This window comes from Megascapheus bottae, chromosome 6 (assembly GCF_031878675.1).
Source record: "Megascapheus bottae isolate mThoBot1 chromosome 6, mThoBot2.hap1, whole genome shotgun sequence".
Taxonomy (NCBI): Eukaryota; Metazoa; Chordata; class Mammalia; order Rodentia; family Geomyidae; genus Megascapheus; species Megascapheus bottae.
In genome coordinates this window covers 74,257,052-74,274,207 of record NC_143514.1, presented here as the reverse complement: position 1 = coordinate 74,274,207, position 17,156 = coordinate 74,257,052, and the positions used below count along the sequence as shown (strand labels likewise).

At 56.7% G+C, this 17,156-nt stretch overlaps 1 protein-coding gene across 1 annotated transcript; it reads left to right on the top strand.

Annotated features, from left to right (window-relative positions):
- Positions 1-1,329: 1,329 nt before the first annotated feature.
- Positions 1,330-16,880, top strand: Padi4 (peptidyl arginine deiminase 4). Its single transcript, XM_090334011.1, has 17 exons — positions 1,330-1,421; positions 4,451-4,628; positions 5,353-5,418; positions 5,566-5,632; positions 6,075-6,142; positions 7,816-7,933; positions 8,817-8,942; positions 10,074-10,252; positions 10,362-10,465; positions 11,226-11,337; positions 11,911-12,018; positions 13,463-13,617; positions 14,314-14,458; positions 14,593-14,695; positions 15,479-15,549; positions 15,683-15,823; positions 16,492-16,880. Exons 1-17 carry the CDS (start codon positions 1,330-1,332, stop codon positions 16,723-16,725), a joined length of 2,067 nt encoding a protein of 688 aa, XP_090190137.1. The 3' UTR covers positions 16,726-16,880.
- The last annotated feature ends 276 nt before the right edge of the window (positions 16,881-17,156 follow it).

Sequence of the window (17,156 nt, the reverse complement as noted above, 5' to 3'; positions counted from 1 at the left end):
AGATCTTGTCACATGCATGACCCGCCAGGACCCTGGAAGGTGGGGTTACGGAAGGTGGGGTTGGAGGCACCGGAGGGTCCTGGGACCTGGAGCACCTTGGCCTCAGTGGTCTTGCCTGGAGCATGGGTGTCAGACTGGGATCTGTGCCCTGGGGAAGCTGGCACAAAGGAGGGGGAGCCCTCAAAACCTGCCTGATCCCACAGCCGGCTCTTAACCCACAAAGCAATGGGACTGCTTCAAAGCCAAGACAAATGAATAAAAACCTACGCAAACTCTCCCACCCCCAGCTAATGCCCGAGGCTCACCGCAGGTGCCTGACCTGGGCACTTCCTGTTGGGGCCTGCCCGTCCCCTCTCCGCTGGTATCACCCCATTAGTAGGCAGAGCCTGGCACCCAGGGCCCAGGTGAACATTCCCAGAGCAGGAGTGGCCCACCACTGTTTCAGCCCCAGGAGGCCCCAGGCCCCAGGTCAGAAGCCCGAGGCTGGTGAGTAGGAAACACCAGTTTCTAGGTCAGGCGACTGTCACCTCCCAGCTCTGCCTCATGCCCCAGCAAGTCACTTTTCCTCTCTGGGCCTCAATTTTCCCTTCTGTAAAATGGGTTAAGCACAAGAGCCCATAAGGACCTTGTCTCCTGTCGGAAGCAGCTGTGCGCGGTCTGGAGCACACGTGGCGTGGGCAGGGAGCTCGTAAACCTCGGCGTCTGGAGCCTTGGAACCTTTGATTCCTATCCTCCTCATTCTACCAGTGTATCGCTGTGTCGCCTGCCTGTGCCTCAGTTTCTCCTCCTTGTAAAACAGGTGCTGACCTCAGAATGCGGCTGTGAGGATGAAAGGAGGGGTAAAAAAAAGCACCTACTTCACAGGCAGGTGAGCTCCGGGAGAGGGGGCCGGGCCCAGAGGGGATGCCTGTGACAAGTGGGCAGCTCAGCGGTGAGACAGTCCTGCTCTTGGAGTGAATGGATGACCTGGGCCTGGTCCCTGGCACAACAGTCCTGCTTTTCTTGCCTCTGCTCCCCCCGCCCCCCACCATGCCCCTGTGGGCAGGCAGGGTTCTGCGATTCCAGGCTCCCAGCAAGGGTGGCCCAAAGACATGAGCCCATCCACCACGGGCCTCTCTCCCAGGCTACCCAGGAAGCGCCGGGCCACTGCCTGATTCAAGCACCCATGCCCATCTCGGGGTCTCCAGGGCAGAAGTGTGGCAGTCCACGCCCAGGGCTTGAGTGGAGAGGAAGGGCTGGGCTACCGGGCCACAGGCCACAGTTGCTGACTCACCGCCAGGCTGGGGGTATAAAGGGAGCCACTCGTGAACTTCCTGCAGCTGGCTAGAGATGGCCCAGGGGACAATGATCCATGTGGCCCTGGAGCAGCCAACTCATGCCGTGTGCGTGCTGGGCACCCCAGTGCAGCTGAACATCCACAGGTGAGGGGCCCCCAGGGCATGCGGGACAGGGCCCAGGGTGTCATGGCCAGCTCTGCCCACAGCGGGGGTTGGGGGGGGACTCCATCTTCACGCCCTGGAGCTGGGGAGACTAGGATGAGACCATAATTATTTGTGGGGCAAACACAGCTTGTCCGAGATGGGCAGTGCTTCACCCCCAAGGCCGCACAGTGGGTGTGGGCTGGAAGGGAGGAGAGAACCCAGCTCCCTGACTCATGGGAGCGGTCACCATTCTCTCAGTCAGCCTTCCCCACTGGCTCCTAAGAGCATGGCAGGGTGGCATGTTAGCGAGGAGATGTGGCTCACACCTGCAATCCTAGCGACGTGGGAGGCTGAGCTCTGAGGATCAGAGCTCAAAGCCAGCCCAGCAGGAGAGTCCAGGAGACTCTTAGGGAGAGAACCACCAAAAGATAATGGAGATAACGAAGCACCAAAAGTGGAGGTGTGGCTCAAGAAGTAGAACCCCAATCTGGCCAGTGTTGGGGATGGATGAGATGGCCCAGCCTCAGCTCACAGGGAGCCTTCGTCCCCGTCTTCCCAGTGGGCTAACACCCCCTTCAGGCAGCGTTTAGAGGAACTAATGTGAAAACTACCAGCGTATTTGTTAGTACTAGACCTAGCTAGTACGCGTTCCATTGCCATCCGATCGTGTGTTCATTCACTCAACAAATACTGGTGCAGGAGCCAGGTGAACCAGGCCCCGTGCCAGGCTCTGGCTTACACAGGTGGTAGAGGACGTGCTCTAGGAGCGTGCATGGCATCATCTTTGTTGGTGGCAATTACAGGGGCAGCCCAGGCTTCCTCACCAGGCTGGGCGTCCCTGGGGCTGGCAGGATGCCCACAGGCGTGGCTGAGAGTCTCCCTGCCAGGCTGCTCGCTGTCTCACCCAGCAGCCGAGTCGCTGTGGAAGTCTGGGCTGTCTCTCAGGGCCACAGGAGCTGCAGGAAGGTGAGTAGTCAGAAGATGAAGGGAAACCGAGGCTAGATACCACCCCAGCTTCCACTTTTCAAAGAGCTACTCAGTGGTGAGGGGAAAGGACAAGGAAGGGGCCAGAGCTAGCCTGGGCCCCTGCATGTATACCCAGGCTGACCCTCTTCTTACTGCAGAGGTAGGGCAGCTCAAAGCCACAAGAGGAAAGCACTGCCATGCCCCTGAGAAAGAGGGGGTTCCCAGGTCCTGTGTCTCCCCAGCCATGAGCCCCGTTATGTGTCCTCTGAGTGTTTCCTTCTGAGTTTGGAAAGAACTTTCCATGGACTCTATTCAAACCAACCCTTGGCATAAACTTGCATTTGCATTTTGGTACTTACCAGTGAACGGCAATGCTGCTTTGTGCATTTATTGTCATTTGTGTGTCAATTTCTCTGAGTGTCTGCTCCTCTCTTGTGCCCATTTTCACTGGTTCCTTGGAAGGAAGGGTCTCATGGACGTTCCTGCGCCCATTTTCACTGGTTCCTTGGAAGGAAGGGTCTCATGGACGTTCCTGCCCAGGCTGGCTTTGAACAGTGATTCTCACATCTCAGCCTCTGGGGTAGCTAGGGTGACAGGCGTGAGCCACTGGTGTCTGGCCTCCTGCATCTTTTTAGCAAGGATGCGAAGTTGAGAGTGTTGTGGGGAGCTGAACCGTGGTGGAAGGCTGGGACTGGCTTCTTTCATTGCGCTGTGACTCCTCCCGTGGATAAGTGAGGCGCCTTCTGTGGACATCTATGATGCAATCTCCTCTCCCCCATCCTCAATTCTGTCATAGATCAAGTAGCGTCATCTCTTCCCTTTGTCTTGGCCCTAGTCATCACAACCCCTTCCCAATTTCCCTAGCGCCATTGCAAATCTTCTACCTGGTAGGGCAGTCTCTCACCTTTTACCTCCCTTAATGTAGTAAATCTTGACCTCAAAACCTGTGTACTTTCCCTTAGCTTTTTCTTTTTTTTAAACTTAATGTTGGTGCTCTACCACTTGAGCCACTGCTCCCATTCTGACGTTTTTGGTGGTTGATGGGAGATAAGAGTCTTTCTGTCTGGGTTGGTTTAGAACCACAATCCTCAGATCTCAACCTATTGAGTAACTAGGATTTCAGATGTAAGCCACTGGTATCTGACCTGTTGATTTTTTTTTTTTTGCCAGTCCTGGGCTTGAGCTCAGGGCCTGAGCACTGTCCTTGGATTTTCTCAAGGCTAAAGCTCTCCCACTTGAGCCTCAGCACCACTTCCAGCTTTTTTCTATGTATGTGGTACAGAGGAGTTGAACCTGGGTCTTTGTGCATGCTAGACAAGCACTCTACCACTAGGCCACACTCCCAGCCCCTGACCTGTTGATTTTTAAAATGGGTTTTGTTTATGTAAAAATGTTTTGGAAAGATTTGGGGGAGATTGACTCATACCTGGATAATGTTTCTTTTCTCCAAACACTATGGAGATATCATTCAGTTTTCTTCCAGGCTTCATTTGGGCTGTTGACAAGTCTCCTTTCCATTGAATCACTGTTCATTTCTGGATAGTCTGACTTTTTGTGGGGGTGGGGATACTTTCCTTTCTGTATTGAGGGTATGTTAGTAGATACATACAAGTTGAGAATATCTTCCAGTGAGTGGGGCTTTGTCATTAGTTTGTCACCTTCTCTATTGATAAGCATGTGGTTTTGTCTAATATTTTATTTTTGCCTGATGTTAAATGTCCAATCCAGCTTTCTTGGTTAATCTTTTGCACTTCTCAGTTTAACCATAGTATGGTTTTCATGGGTAATTGGGGGGTGGGAAGAGAGAGAGAAAGAGAAAGAGAGAGGGAGAGGGAGAGAAGGAGGGAGGGAGGGAGAGAACTTGACCGTTCTAGTTCAAGTTCAGGGCCTTCAGGTGAGGGACTCCTTTTCTGTTTCTGTCATCACCCAGGCATAGTCTCTCCCCTCCTCGCTCCAGTGGGGAGTCACGGGGCCTCCACTGGGGGAAAAGAGGAGGCATCCCAGCGGAATCAGGGGGGCCCTTCCTCACTGGGCTCTGGGCCCTGGCTCTGCCCCTTCCATAGCGCTGCCCCTGAGGGCTGCAAGACCTTCGGCATCTCGGCGTCCGCAGGGGTGCTTGTGGAAGTTACCCACGGCCCTCCAGTCAAGAAGGGCTCCGCAGACTCCAAGTGGCCCCTGCTACCGGGGCTGGAGGTAACCCTGCGGGTGAAAGCGGCCAGCAACAGCACTGATGACCAGAAGGTGAGTGTCACAGTGGGTGCAGTGGGACAGGGCAGCCACAGGTAGCAGCTCTCACGGCGGGTCCTGCCCTGGACCCACAGTGCCCACTCCCGAGAGCCTCCTCACTGCTGGAATTCCTCCCCCATCAACCCAGATGCCCTGCCCTGATCTGGCAGCTGGACCAACCAAGAACATTCTTTCTGAATTCCTCCCATATCAGCCCAGATGCCCCGCCCTCATCTGGTAACCTGGTCAATCAGATATGCTCTGCTGGATTTTATTTTATTTTATTTTATTTTGCCAGTTCTGGGCTTGAGCTCAGGGCCTGAGCACTGTCCTTGGACTTTCTCAAGGTTAGAGCTCTACCACTTGAGCCTCAGCACCACTTCTGGCTTTTTTCTATGTATGTGGTACTGAGGAATCAAACCCAGGTCTTCGTGTATGCTAAGCAAGCACTCTACCACTAGGCCAAACTCCCAGCCCCTGGATTTTAATTTTTGAGGGGTGGGGTTTGCTGGGATGGAGCCCAAGGCCACACAAATGCTAAGTACAAGTTCTTCCACTGAGCTACCCCACTTGAGTCCTCCCTGGATTTTGAACTTGTATCGGAGGAGGGTGATATTTCTTCTGAACAGCTCCTGCCCTGGGGATCAAGGTGCATCTAGAACTCCTTCTGCCTCAGGAGTCCCTGTCCATGTCTCACGGCCAGCTCTCTTCCTCTAATGACTCTTCACCCTGTCTCCAGTCCCTGCTCACCTTCCAAGACCTTCTCAAGGTGTCTCTCTTTGTTGAGCCCCCTGACTCAGGCAGGGTGAGCCCCTCCATTTCTAGATGTATGCCTCCATTTGGGGGGCTCCTGCAGGAACTCCTGGTCATCTGAGCTAAACTGGGCTGAGCTGGCATCCAAGTTTGTTGACTGACTAAGAAAAGTCATTAATGGTCTGCTGCCATCTTACAGGTTCAAATTTCATACTATGGACCTAAGGCTTCAAGGGCCCAAGCCCTCCTCTACCTCACTGCTGTGGGTGAGTAATGACTTCTCCCTCGCCCTCACGCGGACCAGGGGCCCGTGGCAGGCTGCGAGAAGCATGGGGCCCCAGGTCTGGAATGACAGCGCAGTCGTGTCTTCCAATGTCATGTCAGACCTGGTGTATGGCTGGAATAAGATATTTGCAGTGAGATCACGAGTGTGTTTATTCACAACTACTCAGTCCCCCATCCCAGGGTCCTCCAGGGCTGGGGCTAGGATCAGAGTCCCTCGTTGCGGTGATTGGGGATTCTTCCTGATACTCCTGAGCATGGCAGAGCTTACACAATTATGTCACCCTGAGCTTGTGCAGATAGTCCAGTGCCCCCAGCCCTCTAAATCATAGCCTGACTCTGTGGGGACCTGAGGTTGGGCTGTCTTTGTAGACAGTTTCCTGTCCACCCCCCATCTTACCTCTCCTTTTACTCCTGGGGTTTCAGAAATCTCCCTGTACGCAGATGTCACCCGCACGGGCAAAGCCACGTCCACCAGAGCCATGAAAGACCAGGTACTGACAGCTCAGTCCTGCTGGGTTCTCCTACAGCGCCGCCTTGTGGGGAAGAGGTGGATAGCAGTGCGTCTTCCGCTCCCGATGCTAAAGGCGTGATTCAAAAAGACAGAAAAAGAGAATGAAGCAGGCACGCTGGTGCTACCTGCAATCCCAACACTTAGGAGATGGAGGTAGAGGAACTGCAAGTTTGAGACCAGCCTGGGCCAAATTGCGAGGCCTTATCTTAGGGAAAAACAAGAACAAGATGCGCTTTCCTGGAAGCTACTTCTCTACAGTTACTCAATGACTGTAGAGCACAGAGAAAATTCCTAGTCAGATCTCAGCTGTGCCACAGGCTTTTGTGACTGATAGGTGAGAGTCCCACAGCGCCATCTACAGAGGTGGAGGACAGAGGAAGGAAGGGTGGTTGGGAGTAGCCAAGGGGGACAGGGAGCCATGTGTACCAGGACCTGGAGGCTTAATCTAGGGTCTGTGGTGGGATGGGGGGCGGAATTGCAGGGGATCCTGAAGCATCAATGCTGCCCACCCACTTTTACGCTAGTGGAATGACCGTGTGGCCAGCATAGAAGGACTAAGAATCCTCCAGGGGTTCCTCCAAAAGTGCAGGGAAATGAGGGTTTCCAGTGGCTCACACCTACCATCCCAGCTGCTCAGGAGGCTGAGACAGGAGGATGGAGATTCAGAGCCAGCCCGAGCAGATACATCTGTGAGACTCCGATCCCCATCTAGCCAGCTGAAAGCTGCAACTGGAGATGTGGCTCGAGTGGTAGAGTGTCAACCTTGAGTGGAAAAAGCCAAAGTAGGAGTTCAAGATTCAGTGCACACACACACAAATTAAACAGTGTGGGGCTGGGGGCGTGGTTCAGTGGTAGAGCACCCTGCCCCCAGGCACTACCCCAGCACTGCAGAAATAAAAGTACAAATAAGGTGTCAGTATGGCAAAGGCTAGGCTTGGTGGACCCCAGCCCTTAGGCCCACCCCAGCCAGATGCAGCCACCTCCACCCCTCCTCTGTGGTGGACAGGTTGCCCCCACGGGTTTAGTCATCATCACCTGGGGCTCAGCCTGATCTCATCAGCGGCACGTGGTGGAGGCAGGCTAAGGATAACAGCACCCACGCTGCAGGACTGAGTGATTCATACTCTGCAGCGTACTCACTGTGTAGACTGAGTCTAGAGGGCAGGTTTGGCTCCACTCAGGTTGCTGAGCCAGCGTGTATATGTGTGTGTGTGTGTGAGAGTGCGTGCGTGCGTGCGTGCGTGCGTGCATGCATGCACGCATGTGAACATGCTTGTCCTGGGGCTTGAACTCAGAACCTAGGCTCTTTCACTCAAAGTTAGGGCTTTATCTCTTGAGCCACAGCTCCACTTTAGGTTTTTTGGTAAGATAAACGACTCATGGGCTTTCCTGCCCAGGCTAGCCTTGAGCCACCATCCTCAGATCTCAGCCTGCCGAGTAGTTAGGATTACAGGCGAGAGCCACCAGCGCCTGGATCTCTCAAGGGCTCCTTGTGGAAGGGTGGCTGCAGTGCACTCTGGGTGAATTTCTGGCCTGGGTATTCCTTGGTCTAGAGCATGAAGGTTAAAGTACATGAGGGTAGGGGCGGGAGGGAGGGCACAGAGAGCCCGGGCTTTGGGTTCCTGAGTGCACCCCTTGTCTCCTGATGCCCAGAGGACCTGGACCTGGGGCCCCAGTGGACAAGGCCCCATCTTGCTGGTGAACTGTGACAAGGATGACCCCAAGTCTTCTGCCCCAGACTTTGAGGATGAGCAGGTGTTTGACCCCAAAGGTAAGGCCCCCGGCTGGCCTTGGGCCCAGCCTCGGTCCCTGTTTCCACGTGGCTTTGGCAGGACCTCGGAGGCCAGAGTGACTGCATGCACGCTTCTACAGGTGAAGAAATAAAAATGTGTCCGGAGAGGGCATGACCCTTCCAAGGTCACGCGCAGTCAGGGAAAAGCCAGGGCCAACCCTAAGGCAGCCCACAGACCCCAGCTTCCATGCCACCCATCTGTGTGGGCTTCAGATCCCAGGCCCAAGCAAATGCAAAGAAAAGATGGCCCCCAACGCACTCTGCCAGACCTTTCTCTGAGCACTGCATAATAAGCCACTCATTCGATCCTTCAATGCAAGCTAAGCTTAACTGAGGCATACAAAGGCTAAGTCACTTGCCTGGAGCCACACAACCAACCATTTGAACCCCACGTGTGAGGCCCTAAGAGCAGGCTAGAGGTACAGAGCCGGCGGTGGGCACAGAGTCTCTCTGGAATGGGAGGGAATTACTGGGATGCCACCAGGACAGCATGGCTGGGCTGTGGGCAGCTGTCTGGAGGGTAGCCCAGTAGTCCAAGACACAGTACCACTTTCAGGGGCTGCAGGGTACTAGGATAGCACATGGCACATGTTATCTCACTGCCATGCAGACACACACTGCCTCCAGCTTAATGACTGGGAAACTGAGGCAGCAAGCATGGAGGGAACTGTCCCAAGCTCACACAGACTTGGCTGACCCCACAGTCCCCTGCCTCTGAGGTTGAGTCCACCAGAAATGATAGCCTCACGTGTGTCCCTCCCAGCCTGGGCTGGCTGGCCCCTGGCCAGCTTGGGGCGAGGGACCAGCCTGGGGGCAGCCAGTGGAGCACCGACGCCAGCCCCAGCCTTGCTCGTCACTCCAGACCTGCAGGATATGGCGCTGATGAGTGTGAGCACCAAGGCCCCCAAGGGTTTCTTCCGCCAGCACCAGCTGCTGCTGCATGTGGCCAAGGCCGAGATGGAGAGAGTGAGGGTGTTCCAGGCCACACGTGAGTCACCAGCCGTGTTCCTGTCCCCCGGGCGTGTCACCCCTGAAGCCGGGCACTGCCTGTGGCTCACACCTGGAATCCCAGCAACGAGGGGAGGCTGAGATCTGAGGATCATGGTTTGAAGCCAGCCCAGGAGGAAAGGCTGGGAGACTCTCATCTCCAATGAACCCCTAGGAAACAACTCCCCACGAGAGCAGCAACTTCTCTGCAACTCAAGGTTGCCCTGCCCCAAGGGTGCCAGCCTCAGCTCCTGGCACCGGGCACAGAGCCAGGCACATGACGCACTCCCTGTGTGCACCTGAGCCCGGGAGAAGTGGGAGAAGAGCACCCCTTGTCAAATAGTTTGCAGAGAGGAGAACCACTTGCAGAAACCCTGGGAAGGGTGACCCAGGCAGAGCGAGTGGCAGGTGCAAAGGCCCTGAGGTGGGTCCTGCCTGTGCGTGTGAGGAAGGCATGGAAACTGGCAGGTGTGGATTAGGGTGAGCAGTGGTCCAAGGGGAGATGAGGGCCAGAAGTCATGGCCCAGACGAGCTGGGTGAGGATTAAGGTGAGCAGTGGTCCAAGGGGAGATGAGGGCCAGACGTCACGGCCCAGACGAGCTGGGTAAGGGCAAAGAGCAAAGGAGAGTTTCCATGTGTGCAAGTTCGAGGAGCAGGGCAGCGGGGGGTGACTTGGAGGCAAGGGCAAGGCCAACAGAGTGGCTTTTGCAGTGGCTCAGTGTGACCACCTCCCCTGTGTTCTAGACCAGTGATTGAATCCATGTTGCCTCCACCTGTATATCACCCCTCCAGGAAGCCCTCGCGGTCTCCCTCCATCCCCACACTGCCTGGGCGTTATTTGATAAGTCCTGGCCGCTCCATAGATGCAGAGGACGGTGGCTCTGTGTTATTAATGGTCGCACCCCAGCGTGGCTGAGACCTAGTGGAGCAGTTGCTCAGGAATGCATGAACGAGTGTGTGAATAAATGAATGACTAGCTCAGCGGTCGCACCCTGCTCTGTCTGGACATCTCTACCCAGGGCTTGGCCCCTTTCTCTGAAGAGAATATATGGCCAGATTTACCAGGCAGGGGCTGGAGCGGGGGGGGGGGGGGTTGAGCTCAGGGTCCCTGAGCCTCCCCTGCCCCGTCTAGAGGATGGACGGCCATCCAGGTACAAGGTAGTCCTGGGGCCAGAGAAAAACTCACACTGCCTGAAGCTCCCGGGTGACCAGCACTGCGTGGACTTCTACGTGGAGGGCCGGGCCTTCCCCGACGCCGGCTTCCCTGGCCTCGTCTCCCTCGGCATCTCCCTGCTGGACACATCCAAGCCGGTAGGCCCAGCTGGCCTGGCTGCCAGGCAGTGGGGACAGTGTGGAGGGGGGGCAGCAGCCGGCATGGGCCCTGGCCGGCCTGACGCCCCTCCCCTCCCCTCCCCTGCAGGAACTCCCAGACACTCTGCTTTTCCAAGACAGTGTGGTCTTCCGCGTGGCCCCCTGGATCATGACCCCCAATACCCAGGCCCCTCAGGAGGTGTACATGTGCAGGTGAGGCTGGCAGGCCGGGGCCAGGGCACCCCCAAGTTCTGGGGCAAGCATGCCCTCTGTGAGTTTTGAAAAGGCCCTGATGAGGGCCTGCCTTGCTCCTGCAGGGGGTGGGGGAGACCCCAACAGACCCCAGCCCCCCAAGTCAGGCTTCTACGTCTCTTCAGAGTACAGACTGTGCCCCCATATTAGAAGCTTCAGGAACGTGTCTGGATGGGCACAGGGCCTCATGTCTGTAATCCCAGCCATGCAGGAGGCCGAGATGGGGAGGATCCTGGTTTGAGGCTCTGGCCAAAAATGTAAGAGTCTCATCTGAAAAATCACTACGGTACAGAAGGGCTCAGTGATACATGCCTGCCTGCCACAAGTGCCAGGCCATGAGTTCAAACCCCAGTACCACCCAAAATAAACATAAATGTACCTGTTTTGGCTGGCTACTGAGCTGGGCTCCTATGTCTGGGGATGGGGTCTCCTTGGGTCCTTGAGAGATGCAGATTTGCCCCTGGTGAGCAAGCCAGGGGGTCTTACAGTCTTACAGTTCCCTCTCTTGGGAGGGGTGAGGAGGGGCCAGCAGGGTCAGGACCGAGGTGTGGGTTAGCCCTCACAGGGGCCTGCCCGCCCCCTTCCCCATGGGAGTCCAGCCTCCATGTCCAGCTGCCTATGTGCTGATACTGGACAAGAGCAGAGATGGGTTCCCCACTCAGGACGTGGGCTCCAGCGTCCCCCATTCCCAGGCTGGAGTTCCAGAAGCTTCTTTCTCTAGGATTTCTGATAATGAAGGCTTCCTGAAGTCGGTGGCTGCTCTAGCCAAGAAAGCCAAGTGCAAGCTGACTGTCAGCCCGCAGGAGGAGAACATGGATGACCAGTGGATGCAGGTGGGTGGCCTGGGCTTGCCGGCCCGTGTGCTGGCACTGGGGTTCCAACTCAGGGCCTGGCTACTCTATCCTTTAAGCTTTGTTACTCAAGCATGGTGCTCTACCGCTTGAGCCACAGCTCCACTTCCAGCTTTTTGGTGGTTCACTGGACAATTCCTACTTGGGGTGGCTTTGAACCTGGATCCTCCCATCTTCAGCCTCCTGAACAGCTAGGGTGACAGGCAGGAGGCAGGGACTGAAGCAGCTGTTTGTGCCTCTCTCTGGCTCTGCTCTCCCTGCTCCCCTGACAGCCCTCTGTGTCCTCATTCCTTGTCACCATCGTCACCATTGTCACCCCCCTCCCCCCGTGCCCCGGCCCGCCTCCTGGGCTCTCTGCAGAAGTGCTAGTGGGGAGGTCTCAGTGCCATGGGAAGGGCAGGTCTGAGTTCTGGAAGCTTCTATCTGGGATCAGGTGTCTCGTGGGACGTGGCTCCAACTCCAGGGTGGGGGTGATGGTCCCCTCAGCCCCACCGCAGTGCCGGGTGCCCAGACCCAGCCACAGGAGCCACACAGCCTCTCCCCTGGCCCCACCAGGACGAAATGGAGTTTGGCTACATCCAGGCCCCCCACAAAACGCTACCGGTGGTGTTTGACTCCCCGAGGGACAGAGGCCTGAAGGACTTTCCCATGAAACGTGTCATGGTAGGAACATGTGTGGGTGCCTGGCTCCCCAAAGCCCTCCTGGCCCATCCGCCCTGCTCCACCCTACAGGCCAGCACCCCAAAGCTGAGCTCTAGCCAGTCGGGTGGGCGGAGCCTGTCTACCCAGGAGCTGGGCTTCTCTCTGAGATTACCTGTCCAATGTAGTATCCTGAGCTGACCCAAGGGGCATGGCAGCTTCAGACTGCCTCCTCAGTGGGGTTTGGCTTTGGGGGGCCCCTCAGGTATGTGGGGGGCTCAGGATCCATGGCTCTTTCCTAAGTGTGACGTTAGTAGTTGCAGTCTCCACGCAAGGAGGTGTGGGTGACGTCAGCACGGCCTGCTTGACTAGCGAGGTAGACGGATGTGAACTCAGCACAGAGGATGATGATGATGATGATGATGATGATGATGATGATACAGTAATAATTGCACATATTGAGTTTGCTTTCTCATTAACTCATTTAATGACAACCCCAGATAGTGATGCTCTCAGGGCCCCACTTTACAGATGAGGAGACTGTGGGTCTGGTGGTCTGGGTGGAGCAGTGAGGGTTCAAACCCAGCCACCCCTCCAAGAAGCAGGCCCCTTCCCCCACACCTGTACCCTGAACCAGAGAAAACACAGCAAGGAATGGGGTGTGGGGTGTGCTAGGACGGGAGGTTTTCTGGGGAGCATCCTGTGCCCCAGGGAAGGGCAGTGCCCCTGCCCACACAGGTGGTGACACAGCCCCCAGCTGACCTGCTTCCTTCTGGCCACGCCCTGGTGGCAATGAGGAGATGGGGGGGGGGGCGGGAATCCAGTTTGCTGTTTCTAGCCTGGGGCTTTACGGTGGGTACTGCCCTGAACCCTCTCCTGTGTCTGCCCCACTCACTGCCAGTGGGAGGCAGGCTGCATCCTCCTGTGTGCTAAGCCAGAGCTCCAGAGTCCAGGGGGACAATGCAGACCCTGGGGAACCAGGGGTTCCCCTCCCCTGGGAGGGGGAGGTCAGGATGGAAAAAGCCTAACTTCAAAACCCATTACCAGATGAGAGGTGGTGTTCACGCCTAAAATCCTAGCTATTCAGGAGGCTGAGATCTGAGGATCACAGTTCAAAGCCAGGCCGGGCAGGAAATTCCATGAGAATCTTATCTCTAGTTAACCACCAAAAAGCCAGATGTGGCAATATGGCTCAAGTGGTAGAGTGTCAGGCTCTAAGGAAAAAGCCAAATGAGGGCATGTGGCCCTGAATTCAAGTCCTAGTATCAGGACGGAAGGGAGGGAGGGAGGGGGAGGGAGGAAATCTTACAGACTTAGTTATTCTGCCCGGCCAAGGTTTAGGGAGTGACGTGGCCCTCACCTGGGACAGCAGCCCCAGCCCGGAACTCCTTCCTGGGGCCCAGTCCATCTTTGAACTCCCCTGTGTCCACCCAGCATCTCGAACCCAGGCCCTGCTCTCCCATCTCAGGGCCCAAACTTGGGCTACGTGACCCGAGAGCTGGCCTCAGATGACATCACGGGCCTGGACTCCTTCGGGAACCTGGAGGTGAGCCCCCCAGTGGTAGTGGGGGAGAAGCAATACCCACTGGGCAGGATTCTCATTGGAAACAGCAGTTACCCCAGGTAAGGGGGCAGCAGGGACCCAGGCTGTGGAGGTGAGCAGTTGTCCCCCACTGTCCCCAGGTGGCATAGCATGCACTGGGGGGAGGGAGAGAATCCAAGGGCAGCTTGGGGGAACAACAGGGCCCAGATCAAGTTCTACACTGGCACTCAACACTGCAAGGCAGTGGATGTGAATTTACTGAGGAGCTGGTGATGTGCCATGCTTGTGTCATGGAACCTCGATTCTCAGATCTCGGCCTCCTGAGTAGCTAGGATTACAGGCGTGAGCCACTGCGCCCAGCAGCCATGTCCAGCCTTTTCTATGTACGGAATCAAACATAGGGCTTGGTGGACGCTAGGCAAGCACTCCACTGCTAGACTTTTGAGCTGAGGCCTGATAACATGAAAGCCACGACCACATACAGATCGTGTCTGAGTGTTCTGGCATACGAAAAGCATGTGCGGAGATCCTACGGCAGGAATGGAGGAGGCTTGGATTGGTGATGGATCAGGCAGTACTTTCTGAGGCTGGGTGCTGGTCTGGGCCTCAGTTTCCCCCATTCCCCCATCAAGGGAAACTGGAATGACAATTCTTCAACTCAGCTTGTGAGAGATGTGATGATGGCAGACGAGGCTGCCTTCCCCAGTTGGAGGAGAGACCCCCCCCCCCATCCCTGGGTATCTCCCCAAGGGACATTCCTCACCCTGTGTCAGCAGCAAGGACAGCCGGGATATGCATGCGGCACTGCAGGACTTCCTGCGGGCCCAGCAGGTGCAGGCGCCCGTGGAGCTGTACTCGGACTGGCTGTCCGTGGGCCACGTGGACGAGTTCCTGAGCTTTGTGCCCGCGCCTGACAGGAAGGTGGGCTTGAGAACTGCCTGAGGCAGCTGTGTCCCTGCCCCGGGGGTCCCGGTTGGGTGGGGGCCCAGGCCAGCTCCCCCTCCTATCCCGGGAGCCACAGAGGCAAAGCTGTCCTCTTCTGTCTCTGCCCCCAGGGCTTCCGGCTGCTCCTGGCCAGCCCCAGGGCCTGCTACAGACTGTTCCAGAAGCAGCAGGAGGAAGGCCATGGGGAGGCGCTGCTCTTCCAAGGAATCAAGAGTAAGTCAACCCAGGCACTGGTGCTCACGCCTGAAACCCCAGCCACGTGAGAGGCTGAGGTCTCAGGATCACAGCTGGAAGCCAGACCAGGCCAGAAAAGTCTGCTGAGACTTTCCAATGACGCAGCAAAGAGCTGGATGTGGAGGGATGGCTCAAGTGGTAGAGGGCCAGCCTTGAGCAGAAAATGCCAGGTCTGTGAGTTCAAGCCCCAGTACACACATGTACACACACACACACGGCCTAAGCCAGCCCTGCCTTATTCTGCACACGCCATCCTCCCTTCCTGGTGGGAGCACCCAGGAAATAGAGGTCTTCTGAACATTGTGTGTCAGGAGCCATGCCAGGCACTAGGCATCCCAGCCAGCCGAAGGAACAGCAGGAGATTGGGGGCAGCAGGTGGAAAGCCAGAAGGGCTTCCTGGAGGAGGCAGAGGCTGTGTGGGATGAGCAGGGGCCATGAGGAGTGAGGAAGGAGAAACTTGCCGTAAGTGTAAAGGGCTGCGGCCTGCAGAGAACTGGGCTGAGGTGGAGGCTGAGCAGCCCTGTCTGGCTGAGCATATTTACTTCATACGCAGAGGAGTGCTGTGCCCTGCATGGAGGGGCACAGACCTAGGGTTTCATCCAGCTCCTGCTTCTTCCCTTCTGAACCTCCAGGGAATGAGCGTGTTTAATGGGGTGACAGATTGCCCACAGGGGGCCTGCACACCAGAAACCCCATTTTGCAGATGTGCTGTGGGGACTCCATACCCTTCTTTGCTTTTATTTTCCTTCCCCTCCCTGACAGGAAGGAAACAGCAGTCGATAAAGGCCATCCTGTCCAACAAGGTCCTGAGAGAACAGAATTCCTACGCACAGGTGGGGAGCCTGGGGGTCTGGGACATAAAGACCAGGCCCTGCTGAGAGTGGGAGGGGCCCGCTGGTGGCCCCGCCCATCACAGCCCCGCCCCCGCCCGCCTGGCCTCACTCCCAGTCTCTGCCTTTGCCCCAGAGCTGCATAGACTGGAACCGAGGGGTGCTGAAGAGGGAGCTGGGCCTGGCCGAGGAGGACATCGTGGATCTCCCACAGCTCTTCAAGCTCTCGGGCAACTCCAAGGCGAAGCTCAAGGTGGTCGCCTTCTTCCCCAACATGGTGAGGAGATGGCAGCTCCTGCCCTCGGCCCTGATGCTCCTGAGAGGAGAAAGGGAACCTCGTGAGAATGGCGCTCCTGCACTCCTCTGTCCCCCACTCCTGGTGACACTGAGGGATTCCAGATGAGACACCTAGAAGGATGCCATCTGACACAAGTGCACACAGCACCAGAGGGGGACTTGAAGATGGGGTCTGCCTGGCCAGCTCTAACCCGGGGACCCCCTCTGCTGGTGCTCTAGCGGCATCTGGCTAACAGGCTCTTAGCAGCCAAGCTTTCTCCCACTGAGCAGGAAGGGCGAGTAGTTATTTGTGCGTGTGTGTGCCCTTGTCCTGGGGTTGAACTCGGGGCCTGGGTGCTGTCCCTGAGCTTTTTTGCCCAAGGCTAGCACTCTACCACTTAAGCCGCAGCTCCACGTCCAGCTCTTGGTGGTTAATTGGAGACGGTCTCTTGGATTCTCCTGCTTTGAACCATGATCCTGCGATCTCCATCCCCTGAGTAGCTGTGGTGACAGGCGTGAGCCCCTGGCTCATCACAGCCCCTGGATGCAGTCAGGATCTTCAAGGCTCCTGAAAAACTTTCTTTCCGGTCTTTCTGGGCGGGTGGAGGAGGGAGGCAAGCAGAAGGGGAGGGGAGGGGCTGTCTCTGACCGGGCACCCCGTTTCCGCAGGTGAACATGCTGGTGCTGGGGAAGCACCTGGGTATCCCCAAGCCCTTCGGCCCCCTCATCAACGGCCGCTGCTGCCTGGAGGAGAAGGTGCGCTCGCTGCTGGAGCCCCTGGGCCTGCACTGCGTGTTCATCGACGACTTTGCCCCGTACCACATGCTGCACGGGGAGGTGCACTGCGGCACCAACGTGCGCCGCCAGCCCTTCTCCTTCAAGTGGTGGCACATGCAGCCCTGAGCGCCCCCACACACCCAAGGATTCTGGGAAAGGTGGGGCTCCCTGGGTGTGGCAAGCCCTCAGGGCAGTGGCTGCTCTCAGCACCCAGCTGAGAGCCCTACCTCCAGGCCTCTCCACCCACAACCTGCCCCAAGATGGTTCTTCCATCGCAATAGCTCTGCTCAGAGAAGCTATCATAAAGATATTGTTAATCACTTTCTACATACAGCTGTAAAGGTGTCCTTGTCATTCTCCCATGACCTCTGCTGCCCTGGCTGTGACAAGTTCAGGAAAGCCACCAAGACATGTGGAAGCTAGGTGGCTGCTGAGTGGTTTGTTGTTTTTTTTTTCTCCCAGGAAAATAGTTGCTCTATGAAATCTGGCAGGACCTGAGTTGGTTCTGAGCTTCTCATGGAACCCATGGAAGGGCCAGGCAAGTGCACGCCTATAGC

Bases quoted from the DNA above. Each gene is read 5' to 3' on its own strand.
- Padi4 (XM_090334011.1), top strand. From the start codon at position 1,330: ATGGCCCAGGGGACAATGATCCATGTGGCCCTGGAGCAGCCAACTCAT. The intron at 10,253-10,361 runs GTAGGCCCAGCT...CCTCCCCTGCAG, and splicing joins TGCTGGACACATCCAAGCCG to GAACTCCCAGACACTCTGCT. The intron at 13,618-14,313 runs GTAAGGGGGCAG...CTGTGTCAGCAG, and splicing joins GGAAACAGCAGTTACCCCAG to CAAGGACAGCCGGGATATGC.